General features: G+C 39.7%; 1 protein-coding gene across 5 annotated transcripts in view; it reads right to left on the bottom strand.

Annotated features, from left to right (window-relative positions):
• LNP1 (leukemia NUP98 fusion partner 1) overlaps nt 1-13,367 on the bottom strand; it is a 78,851-nt gene that overhangs the window by 6,581 nt on the left and 58,903 nt on the right. For 4 of the 5 annotated variants that reach the window (XM_040484314.1, XM_040484312.1, XM_040484315.1 and 1 more), the window contains one exon: nt 7,678-7,878. In XM_040484314.1, coding sequence (XP_040340248.1) covers nt 7,678-7,839 — 162 coding nt within the window. In that variant the 5' untranslated portion in view covers nt 7,840-7,878. Of the gene's footprint in view, nt 1-6,874; nt 6,933-7,677; nt 7,879-13,367 lie in introns of those variants that run through there. The other variant, XM_040484316.1, reaches the window with a different exon arrangement.

Raw genomic sequence — 13,367 nt, 5'->3', positions numbered from 1 at the left:
TGTCCATCAACTGATGAATGGATAAAGAAATTGTGGTTTATATACACAATGGAATACTACGTGGCAATGAGTAAAAATCTTAAACATTTTAAAAATAAAACCTTAAAATATATATATGTATATGCATATACATATATGCACACATATATATTCTTTCATTCTCTCTCTCTATATATATATGAATAAATATACAGAGAATGAATGAAAAATAAATACCAAAATACCAACTGGTAAAAATTGTTTATGCTTATTAGTAGTCAAAGATTATGGAAAATGAAATAATACACAACCTTACCTTTCAGTTTTAAAACAAAAATGTTACTAATGGTACCAATACCAGCAAGAGTGCAGGGATCTAGGCTGGTAGGACCACAAATGTGGATAGCCTTCCCAGAAAGCTGTTGGCAATATGTGCCAGGGGGCTTACAATATCCCCCTCCTTGGATCCATCCATTGCACATTGTTGTTTGCTGTATTGTGTCCCCCTGCCCCAAATTCATATGTTGAAGCCTTGTATGAGTAGCTCAGAATATGACTACATTTGGAGATAGGGCCTTTAAAGATTAAGTCAAGGTAAGACCATTATGGTGGGTCTCATTCCAGTCTGACAAGTGCCATTATAAGAAAAAGAAATTTGGACACACACGGAGCGATGCCAGAGATAGGCTCACACAGAGGAAGGACCGTGAAGACACAGCAAGTAAGTGGCCATCTGCAAGCTGAGAAGAGAGGCTTTGGAAGAAACCAAACCTGCTCACACCTTTATCTCAGACTACTAACCTCCGGAACTGTGAGAAAATAAATTCCTGCTGCTTCAGTCACCCAGTCTGTGGTATTTTGTTATGGCGGCCCGAAAAAACTAATACACATGTCTAGAAACTTTCTCTCAAAAAATAATCAAAAATGTGGTTCAAGATTTGTAAAGCTACTAAAAAGACATGAGGTAAATTTGTATATATTATTCCATTTATTATAGGTAATACAGAGTCCTTGGTGCTTTGGATAAACTGGGGAGCTAAACAGGCACAGTGTCCTGCAGAGAGATGATGTCTGCATAGGAGAAGGACACTAAACACAAAGGGCATATGCCTACAGCCTTGGCCAAATGCTGTAAAGGAAAAGTTCAAGGTGCCTTGAGAGGATATAATAGGGTAAAATAATGTATGTTTGTGTGGGTGCTGGAGTGGCTAAGAGGATCGGGGAGACTTTTGTGAAAGTGTGATGATTAAGATACAATCTGAAGGATGAGCAGGGTTAATTAGGGAACAGGGAACACTTTTCTGCCTGAGGATGAGCCCCATATGTGCCACAGAAGAGCTTGCCGGCTGGAAGGAAAAGAAGCTCGCTGAGCGGGAGTGCCTGGGAGGAGGGAGGTGGGAGGAGGGCTTGAAGCAGGATAACATTGTAAGATGGACAACCTTAAAACATACCTGAATGTTTTGAAAGGGTTTCTTTGTGCCATGGAACTTTTTTTTTTTTTTTTAGTATTTTCTAAGTTTTCTGCAGTGATCATGTATTATATTATCGAGAAAAAAATGGTACTTTAAAAACTTGAGACTGAGACACAGAAGAACACATACTAAATGACTCCACTTGCATGAGGTCTCTAAATTCCTCAAACCCATAGAAGCGAGGAATAGAGTGGTGGTCGCCAGGACTTGAGAGAAGGGGGAAACAGGCGGTGGCGAATCAATGGGTGTAAAGTTCCAGTTATGCAAAGATGAATGAGTTCTAAACATCTACTGTACAGCCTTGGACCTCTAGTTAACAATACTGTATTGCACACTTAAAAATCTGCTAAGATGGTAGATCTAGTATTAAGTGTTCTTGCCACAATAAAATTTTAAAAATAAAAATTTTAGGGGCGCCTGGGTGGCTCAGTTGGTTGAATGTCCAACTTCGGCTCAGGTCATGATCCCGTGGTCTGTGAGTTCAAGCCCCTCATGGGGCTCTGTGCTGACAGCTCGGAGCCTGGAGCCTGCTTCAGATTCTGTCTCCCTCTCTCTCTGCCCCGCCCCCGCCCCCCACTAACGCTCTGTCTCCCTCTGCCTCAGAAATAAATAAACATTAAAAAAAAAATTAAAAATAAATAAATAAATATAATTTTTAAATTTGAGGTTGGATATGAAATGAGAATGTTTGCACAAAGGGCCTAAAAGAATGGCAAGAGTTATATACTTAATCTTATATACTTAATATTTCCTATCAGATAGGTTTTTCCAGTTGTTTGTTTTTGTGTGTGACTTTGTGGGAAACAGGCTTAAAAGAGGTCTCTAATCGATTACAGGGAGAAGTTCCCATTTTTAAATATGCTTACTTACCATGCAAGCTCTACTTTTGGAATTTTATATGCCCTTCAAGTGTAATTTTCCTGGCAAAGACATGAAACAGTGCCCTAGCTTATTTTTATGTAGCTTATTTTTACCAAGTACGTACATATCACCTCCACAGCCATGGACTAGCCTTAGAGGTTTCTCTCCCACACTGTGAGTGTGGGCTCTTGCCCATGGGATGGGATCCTTCATTTTGAGCTCACCAGCTGGGGTCCCAGATGACAGAGTGACAAAGCGTGTACAGACACTGCCTTCAGAGCAGTCACTGTCCAGTTCCCAGTTCTGACCCAAGGCATAGGTTCTCACTTTAATTAATTAATTAATAAGAAATAGGTGGGGCACCTGGCTGGCTCAGTCCGTGGAGCGTGTAACTCTGGATCTCAGGATTGTGAATTTGAGCCCCACGTTGGGTGGAGAGATTACTTAAAAATAAAATCTTTAAAAATTATAATAATAAATAAATAAAAAGACATTGGTTATGTAAAATTTTCCTCTGGAGAGCTTAACTACTTGATATTCTTTGTCTTGGCTTTAATTGCAATCACCCTTCACTTGTACCCCTCCTGCTCTCTGTGTAAATACAAGCCCCTGAGACACCCATTAACACCAAAATGAGAAACAATGAGGAGAAAGTTCCAGGTGCTGGGATAATAAGACCCATGTTAAGTCCTAGTGCACAGTACCAGAGTACCACACTCTCTGGGGACCATGTCCTTGACCTCTGACCTCAGAACAAATCCTGAGAGGGAATCATCCTTCCCTTTTACAGATGAGGAAAATGAATCTTAGGTCAGCTAAATGTCTCGCCTAAGACTTATGCATGCAGGTGGAGAGAAAGAGAAAGGGTAAGCTTTATGGTGTCTCTTCTTATAAGAGTAGTAATCCCATCTCACCTCATGAGCTCATCTACACCTAATTACTTCCAAAGGCCTCATCTCCAAATACCATCACATTCGGGGTTAGGACTTCAGCATATGAATTTTGGAGGGTTAGCAGGGGGAGGGGGCGACATCAGTCCATAAACAGAACATATGCCAAATGCCAACCACCAGTATAAAATTACCTACTGTCTTCCCATTGTGATATAAGAGAGAAAGAGAAACATTAGAGACAATGAGGGAAAGGCAAAATGAAAGACTCTAGAACTTTTTGCAGTACTTAACTAAAGCATCATCTGGAAAAAAATTCCCAATTTTCAACACTTCCAGCACATAATAATAAGAAGCATAGGTGCTCATTAGGTACCAGGCAATGTCCTAATTACATTATATAAATTACTTATTGAATCTTCCCTACACCCTTATGAGGCATATGCTGTTCCCATCAGTCGCCTTTACATATGGTCAGAGAGACGTAGGTAACTCAGTCAGTTACGCTGCTAGTGGCCGACCCTGGGTGGCTGCCTCTGGAGCCCTCCCTTCATCCTTCTCTACTCTGCTGCCCTTCCAGCGACTCCTCTACATCCGGTAGAAAATAGAAAACAAATCCATAGAGCGTAGAGTTGTCACTGTTGCCTGAAACTCTATCACTAGTTTCATCTTTGGGATTAAGGCATTGTCTCCTGTTGAAATTAAATATAAATTTAACCTGAAAAACAAGAAACCACGGTTACTCACATAACTTTAGGGCATTCCTTCTCCTCAGGTTTATGAAAAATCCTCTGAGGGGGCCATGCCCCGCCCGCTCCATGTAGTGAACAAATGCGGGCAAACCACCCCTATGGTGAGATACTGTAATGGTGACAGTGTGTAGCCATACTCAGGTCAGTCAGGATAAAAATGAAAATTATAAGTGTCTTCTATTGCTTTAAACTGAGACCATGAAGAGAGAATATAAAAATGGTTAAAGGAGATTATTTATTTATTTATTTTGAGGGACACAGTGTGCGTGGGGGAGGGACAGACAGAGAGAATCCCAAGCAGGCTCTGGGATGTCAGCACAGAGCCCCACACAGGTTTTGAACTTAGAAACTGGGAGATCATGACCTGAGCTGAAACCAAGAGTCGGGTGCTTAACCAGCTGAGCCACCCAGGTGCCCCAAAGGTGATTATTTCTAAAAAGAAAAAAATGGGGACACATAGGTGGCTCAGTCCGTTGAGCATCCAGCCTCTGCTCAGGTCATGATTTCTTGGTTCATGGGTTCAAGCCCTGCCTCGGACTCTGTGCTGACAGCATGGAGCCTGCTTCGGAGTTTCTTTCTTTCTGCCCCTCCCCTGCTTGTGTTCTCTCTCTCTCTCTCTCTCTCTCTCTCTCTCTCTCTCTCTCTCAAAAATGAATAAACATGAAAAAAAAATTTTAATCCCTTGGGTGCAGACAGGTAGAGGCTTATTTTTATATCCCCTCAAATGATATCATGTGGGCAAGCATATACTGTGCCTACCTTGGAGCATAGAGGAAGCACTGAGAAAGCATTTAGAATTAGCAAAGCTAGGGGTGTCGGAGTGGCTCAGTTGGTTATGCACCCAACTTGAGCTCGGGTCATGATTTCATAGCTCCTGGGTTCAAGCTCCCCACTGACCAGCTCTGTGCTGACAGCTCAGAGCCTGGGGCCTGATTGGGATTCTGTGTCTCCCTCTCTCTCTCTGCCTCTCCCCCACTCACACTCTGTCTCTTTCTCTCTCTCTCAAAAGTAAATAAACATTAAAAAATAAATAAAAAAATAGAATTAACAAAGCCCTCGGCCAGGGAATTTGGTTCTTCCTTGAAGGCTCCTTTCATTTAGCATAATCTCTCTTTCCATAGGCCCAAACTGTGCCAAAGGATGGTAAGAGAACCATGGTAAGGTACAGAAGATGCCTAGAAAGCTGAATAGACTAAAGTCTTTAAAATCCGCTTTCAAAGAGCAGAATAAATAAGGAATACAGAAACTTTTACTTGTGGCGCTGGAGGTACAAGGCACATCAGTCCAGTTAATGAAAGGGACTTCATATCACTTCATTTTTTTCCACCAAGAACATCAGGACAGTAAAGTTAGATTTTTAAATTCACTTTAAATCAGCAATCATAGATCATTAAACTGAGGCTTGTTAAAAAATAGTGTTCTCTAAAAAGGACCACGCTCTACCCCTTGTCTACCTTGTTCTTTCTGACAAATTGTATTTTCTACTAGACTGGAAGTTCCACAAGCTCAGAGATTTTGTTTGTCTTCTTGTGCCCTATAAGCCTATAGAGGCTTGCATAATGTCTGGCACATAATAGGTATTCAATAAATATGTTCAATGAATCAAGGCTCCATCGCTATGGTTGTGCGGGAATCATGAGGCTGAAAGCCATATTAGAAACCACATTCAAATGGGAAAGAAGGAGAAAACTCTTCTCTTCCAACGCATGTAATATTGATGGATACAGGTTACTAATAGGTTGTGAGAGGGAAGAGCCTTAGATTGGAGCAGTGGGGAGAGAAGAAAAGAGATAAGGCTAAGAGTAAGCTTTTCTTTTTAAGTTATTCATTGAGCTCAAAGCAAAACACACACACACAAAATGAAAACCTAATGGTTCTCATATATCTAAGGTAAGAAAAACCTGAGTACATTTTAGAATTCGAACAGTTAAGTATCCAACTACAGGCTCTCTTCATAAATATGTGGCATAATGTGACCAGAGGTGGAGATTCAGACCCCTGACTATTTCCCAAGACTCTGCTCACCTCACTCTGGGTCCCCTGCTCTGTATTCTGTGCTTATGCTCTTGCTGTTCTATTGAATAATGTGGTCATTTTTATTCCATGCTTTGCATCCTTAAATAAGCACATACTTTCTGCATGTTAGTCTGATAATTATGGAAGTCACTGTTGACTAAGAGAATCTGAAGAGGTTAATTCAGGCAAATGCTCAAAGCTAGTATGAGCAGGAAAAGATATATGGACATCTTTTAGAAATGTCATACATAACAAATTCCACCCTGATAGTTTAAGGCAAACAGCACTGAAACCTAAAAATGGATTCTCTAAAAAGGGTGGATTATCTCAGTATTAAAAGTCTAATAAATCCTAAAATTTATTCAACAAAACTGTATTTTAAAAGTCATGTGTCTTCTTTTGTTTTCCTATTTTCAGTGGCTCCAAAGGGCTGTTGAGATAAATAGCAAATCAGAATTTTTCTCTTTGTTTCTCCCTGGTCCTCACTATCTGGAAACTGGAAACTAATTACACTTCTGGTTCACACATTGTGAATACCTCACTCGAAGTGGAACATAAGAGATTAAAATTAGAGTGTGATATGCAGGTGTTCATTTACAACAGAATCATGGACAGTTAGCACTAGAAGGGTTCCCAGGGATCATCCAGTCCAGCCTCTCTTCTTTTTTAGTTAAGGTACCTGAAGCTCAAAGAGCTGTTGAAACTTGCCCTTAGTCCCTGAGTATGCATTTGGTAAGAAACCTATTTTCAAATATTTGTGTCTCAAAGACATTCCTCAAAACTTGCTGGTCAGTGGGAGTATAAGAGATTTTGCCTTACACACTTTTATATCCCTTATAAGCATTAAGCATCTGAGAACTCTAGGGATAAAAATGAAATAAAATAACATTACCCCAAAACTTACTTGTTTCTGGGGTTGACAGAGGCAGAAGGTTGAGAATGTATTCTCTACAGCTGGAATTCTAAGTGACTCATGAAAAAGAAAAGCTGTATTATTGTTGTGTAACTGGGAAGCAGAGGACACGTGTGTCTGCAGTGGAGTCTTCTAGCACCGCAGTTGAACAAAGAGAACCACTGTCTGCACCTGCTGCAGAGTCCTCACCTGGTCAGGCCCACCCACTCCCCATCAGGGGCTTTCCTGCTTGCATCTTGCTCCCTAGACATTGGGTGTTTGCCTTGCTGAGGGCAGGACAATTGTGGCTCCTTCTACCCTCAGGAAACCAAAGGGGAACCAGAAGAAAAAGGATATCAAATTTTTTCAAAGGTGGTGATTTATTATGTGGAATCACCAATTCTTCAGAGGTTATCAAATAGTGGAGCTTATTTTCAGTATTTTAAAAAGACTATAGGAAATCACACATTGACCCATGCCGATGCTGCACAAACTATAATATCAAGTGTCTTTCCTTTGGCTTGAATTATATTAACCCTCAGAAGGATTGTCTCAGGTTTATCAGTAGCTCCAAATCGTAGTTAAAGATATCTTAGACTACTAAAAATGAAGAAATCTTTACCTAATAGATGCACATCAGTTCCCCTGGAGAACAAGATAAAGTAATAAAAGGGATTTTTGTGGATATAAAAAGGTTTAGAAGTACTGCTTTTTAACCAAAGAAAATTTTATACCAAAGGCCTCTTCAAAAATTATCCAATAGAAACCCCCCTCCCCTAGTCCAGCTCTCCCCTGGTTCTCTGATAATAACTCACTGGGCAGGGCAGGGAGGTTTTCCTGTAACTGGCAGCTTGTGATCCATGACGGTCTCGGAGTCCTCTCTCATTCTCTTCTATCCAGCTGTGACCCCAGAAGCTGCTCATCCATTTGGCAAAAGACACATCATCATCATCATCATCATCATCTTTGTGCTCCATGTATAGGTGATTCAAGGTACTGAAGGCCTGTCCCTAGATCTGACAGAGAGCAATATCATCCAACAGGGCTGACTTGATGAAACCCAGGATCTCCCCCAAAAGACAAAATGAAACTGGTATTTTCAAATGCTCTCCGATAATGGGATTCTTAAGGGAGAAAGATTTACTAAACAACCACTTCACCATCAGGCAGCCTCAGGGAATGTCTATTTATAAATTGTGCAGCCCACATTCCCTCCCCTCCCCCTGTCTTTTTAAATTGAGGCTTTTTAATCCTTCCATTGCTGGGGCTTGTGCCTCCAAGCCTAAGGGTGGGAAGCACAGTCCACTGCCTGGTTTTCCCTGTGCTTTGCTGCCGATGGCATGTGATGGCATCTCCAGCTGTCAATGATGATGGAGCATGACCTTATAATATGCCTGTCAGCTCCAGGCTAGTTCTGAAATGGGGCCACTTACAAGGGACAGACTGACTACAGCCTGCTAGATGGCCAGCTTTTGGCATGTTATATTGTCTGCTAGATACACTCCTAGTAAATAAAACTGCTATTGATACAAAATCCTGGGATTAAGGGAGCATTTTTTTTTACTGATGTATCATTTATATCTGCATAAATGTAAATAATATACATGTATGCATATAATGTACAAATATTAAGTGTTCAGTTTGATGAATTTTTTACATGCATATACCCATATATGATCACCACCATGCAGGTGAAGACAAAACATTTTCAGCATCTCAGCTGGCTCCCTTTGTCCTTCCTCCAATCCATCCTCCCTCCAAAAGGTTATGACTTCTGGCTGCTGACTCTATAATTTTGCCTGTTTTTGAACTTTGTTTCAATGGTATTATACAGAATGTATTATTTCATATCATTCAATGTTATATTGGTGAGATTTATCCATTCTTTTGTAGTAATGGTAGTTCATGCCATATAGTACTGCATTGTATGAATATCCCACATTTTAAAAAATTCAGTCTACTAACTGATGGTCATTTTGGGCTGTCATTTGGATTGTGTTCAGGTAGAGCTATTATAAAAAGCTTCTATAAACACTATAACCTTGCCTTTTAGTGGGCATTTTTTGAGATAACAGGAATAATACATTTATTAAACCCCTGCTTTGTACCAGGTATGAAGTCAAATATTTTACATATTTGTAAATGTACATATTTTTAAATGTATCCTGGGAGATTTGTATCACATTTTATATATAAGGACAGTGAGATTCAAACAGATCATCACTTGCTCAAGGTTAAATTACTACTAAGCAGCATAGCCAAGTTTGAAGCAAGGAGTAGAATAATGAAGTCCAGACTCCACCATTCCACCAGTATTCCAAGAAAACTTTGAGAAATCTTGCATTTGTAAACAGAGGTATTCTTGGCCATTTCTCATATGAAAACTCTTTGAGCTGCAAAAAGACATGCTTAATAATTGTGACCAGTGTTTCTAGAGCATGGTACCACAATTTCTAAGTTGCTAAGGGAAAATAACCAAAGCATAAAATAGCTTGCAACATTTTTACTTCTTGTTTTAAATAGTGAGAGATACAGGCTTGTAACTTTGTATATTTTTATTACAGAATGTAGAAAGCCTGCTTCTCAATGGCCCAGATGAGAAAAGTTATAACTATAAATGTATGCAACCACTATTGGTTGTCTCTATTATTAAAGAAAGAAACATGGTAACTTCATTGGGGAAGCAGGATAGTTATGTCCACAAAACTTAACTATGGATAAACCTCTTCTTTTCTATTCCTCTTAAGACAGGAATGTCTTTTCTTCCAATTTTTGAAACAAAAATAATAAATCTATGACCAGAGGATTGAAAAACCAGAACAGGTCATACCTAATTATTGCTTAAAAGTATTTTCAGGAAAAGAAATAGGACATTATTTTAAAAACCTCTTTGAGTGACATCTATGTCTTGGAGTTCTGAACCCTTCTTATATTGGGAAATGTGCAGATAAAGTTATAAATATGGACATTTATTATGTGGAATTGGCTTATGCAATTATAGAGGTTGATAAGCCTCACAATCTACCATCTGCAAACTAGAGACCCAGAAAAGCCAGTGGTGTAATTCAGTCCAAGTCTAAAGACCTGATAACCAGGGGAGCCAATGGTGTAAATCCAAGCCCAAGGGCAGGAGAAGATGAGATATCCCAATTTATGAAGTGAGGTGGGAAAAAAGGGCAAATTCCTCCTTCTGTCCTTTGTTCTCATCAGATCCTCAACTGATTGGATGAGGCCCACCACACTGGGGAGGACAATCAACTTTATTGAGCCCATCAATTCAAATGCTAATCTCATCTAAAAACACCCTTACAGACACATCCAGAAATAGTGTTTAATCTGGGCACCCCATAAAATTGACATAAAATTAACCATCACAGGCACTAACCCCATTCATGAGGGCTCCACCCTCTCATTTATCTCCCAAAGCCGTTATCTACAAACCATCATATTATATTTAGGCTTCAACATATGAATTTTGTAGGATTACAACATACAGCCCATAGCAGGGTCCCCACATAAACAGCACCCATTAAAAACCATGGGCACTAAGTCCCAAATGAGAATGTAGACACTTCACATGTGTTGCCAAAACTCATTACTGGAGAAATTAAACACATCCTATAATAAGGCTTCAATGGAAAAAAATATATATATATTTTGGAAGCTTGTGCCTGGCTTTCTTCAGACTTCACCCAACATGCCCTTTACCATTTTAGATTTTACTTTGTATCCTTTCAGTGTAACAAATCTTATCCATAAGTATAACTATATGCTGTGGATTTTTCTAGCAATCTTTAAACTGGGGTGCCAGTTGGTGTCAGAAGTGGGATTCATTAAAAACAGCTCTGACTCACTGAAATATGGCTAAAACAGTGTTTGGAGAAAGGAGGTATGAAAGGGATACAATTGTGAACCTTCACCTCCCAATGGCCACCTAGTCACCTGTGGCATGAAACAGCAGCGGAGATGATGTCTCTTGTGAAAGGTGAAGGTTACCTATGGAATTAAAAATGACAGATCCAACCCTAGGAGAATTGGGTTTATTGGCTGCTTTCGGCCATGGTAGCTAAGGTGAAGGAATTAAAAAGTGCAGGCTGAGTGACATCTTTAGGTTTTGTTCTGTCCTTCAGGTGGGAGGAGAAAGGGTTCAAACATTCCTTTAAAACATTTTGTGTGAGCCAAAATGTTGTATGTTTGCATTGTTCACTCCTCCAAGTGGGAGGAAATAAGATTAAGTCAGTTCCAAGGCTGGAGAAAACTTTACACGAATTAGGAAAAAAAGACAGAGACGGGGGGGGGGGGGAAGAAGAGGGGAAAAATAACAATCTACCCACTGGTGCAGCAGCCTGTTGCATTCCAGCTGGGATCTGTCAGTAGTTGTAATGTTAATCCCTAAAAGTGTTGAATTTACTGCTAAGGTTTGAGTAAACTTGCAACAAAAAAAAAAAAAAAAAAAAAAAGAAAAGAAAAAGAAAAGAAAGAAAGATTAAGAAACTTTCTAAAATGTGTTTATTTTTTGTTTTATGGCTATTGCATCTGGGTATATAATTTTTTTAATGATTAAAAAATATATGCTTGTAATTTCATAAAGGCTAGAAGGATTATTCTAATCTGGTGAAGTCTCCCAATAAAAGTGTTAATATAACATAACTTTCTTGTTTGGATGGATTAAAAATTTAAACTCTTTGAACTTCTGAATATTGAAATCTTCATAACTAATTATTTTTGCTATGATTTTTGCCTGTTGGACCCTATGAGAAAAGGCAGACAACAGAAAGAGAAATATTCTCCACAGGAAAATACAGTTTTTGAGGTTTAAAAAGTAGTTTTTTAGCTTGATAATAAGTTTCTGTAAAATCAGAGGTCTGACTCTTACAGGCTGGTGATTTTCTAGACTAAGTGTGTATATTTTTGAGTAGGTCAATTTGAACTCTAAGTCCAACAAGATAAAGGGGGCTTAAAAAGCCTTGGAACACCACTGTCTAACCTGTAGTCTCTCACCTTTGCTGCTGTCAAAGAAAAGTCATTGGCTTTTTGGAATCCTGAATTCAGAGATCCTAATTGCCTGTACCCGATGGTATGCTGAAACCTAACAACATCTGTAACAGACAGTTCCAATCTTGGAAAGTAGACATAGGCTAAATGAATCAAACAGACTCTAAGACGACTGAAGACTTAAGACACCCCTCTGTAGGGCCAGAAACATTGTGGATGCTGGCTGGACCACATGGGTCACCTGTAGATACCCACTAGGAAGGGCTCATTCTCTGATGGGACCATCTGAAACCAAGCTGCTAGTGGCTGTATATTTCTAACGCAGGGGCTAATTGCATTTGAGATGAATGATCACAAGGAACCTAATGTGTGATTCCCATTGAAAGCTGTTAAGTTGGAAGACAACACAGAATGTAGGGTAGACCTTTCCACTCCACTCCTGACAGAGGGGGGGGGTCTCCTCTCACCTGCTGCTCAGGAATGTCTCATTGCTGTTGACTTATGTCTGACTTTCAAGATTATTTGAAATTTGCAACGACAGACTGATAGCCTGATTCTACTTTACTTACCTTTCTCCTTAGTTAGGCAGTTTGATTATTAAATGTAGCAATTACCAAACAAAGATTGTTCTTTTTCAGGCTGATTACTGAATAAATGATCAGGATGAAAAGGGTGAGGGTTATGTAAACATGTTCTGAAAACTTTTGAAAATTCAGGATTTTTTCCTAACCAGTTCCTGAAGATGATATGTCTTTCTGGTTAAGTTATATTAACAGTGTTTTTCTGTGTAAATTCTTCTATCCCTCTGTTATGAATTTGTTAAATTATCACTTATTAAGTGGAGCATGGGATGTCAGATGGTGAACTGTGGTTCAACAACAGACCACAAGCAGAATTAAAATAGAGAAGTTTTTTATTTACAGGTCCTGGAGGAAGTACCTGGCACACCTTGAGGGCTATTGTGGGGAGGTCATGGCAGAGTGCCGACAGAGTGAAGCAGAAGCTGGGACACATGTTTTTATCAAAGTCTGCAGGTGGAGTGCTTTGGGATTCCCAGGTCTAAGGTTACATTGGTCAACTCAAGCTAAAAGGGCAGGGTCTGATAAGCCACACGGTAGTCTTATTTAAGGAGCTCCATAAGGGGAAGGCAGTGGGGGTCAGGGGAGATTGTTGATCATGAGGGCTGTTGGGGAAGTGATAGCAGGAACTTACATGTGCCTGTGACTCTGCAGACTGCTATCTAGGGCATGTGCTTGTATGAGGGGTCTAGTGTCAGTTTAAGGTCACTGCTTGGTCAAACAAAATGATGTCAAGGTAGCAATACCATGGAGTAACAGCTAAATTCTCAATACCCTCTTTACACCCAACTCTTGTTGATGAAAAATGAGAATAAAAAATGACTGGGGAAGAAACATAAAGTAATGATTATTAAATGAGACACACTGATTTTGTAATAACAGAAAACACACACACACACACACACACACACACACACACACACACACACACA

The sequence above is a fragment of the Herpailurus yagouaroundi genome, unplaced genomic scaffold, assembly GCF_014898765.1.
Source record: "Herpailurus yagouaroundi ecotype Mexico unplaced genomic scaffold, PumYag 162, whole genome shotgun sequence".
Lineage (NCBI taxonomy): Eukaryota > Metazoa > Chordata > Mammalia > Carnivora > Felidae > Herpailurus > Herpailurus yagouaroundi.
Note: the sequence above shows the minus strand (reverse complement) of the source record. Positions and strands in the feature narration are given on the sequence as shown.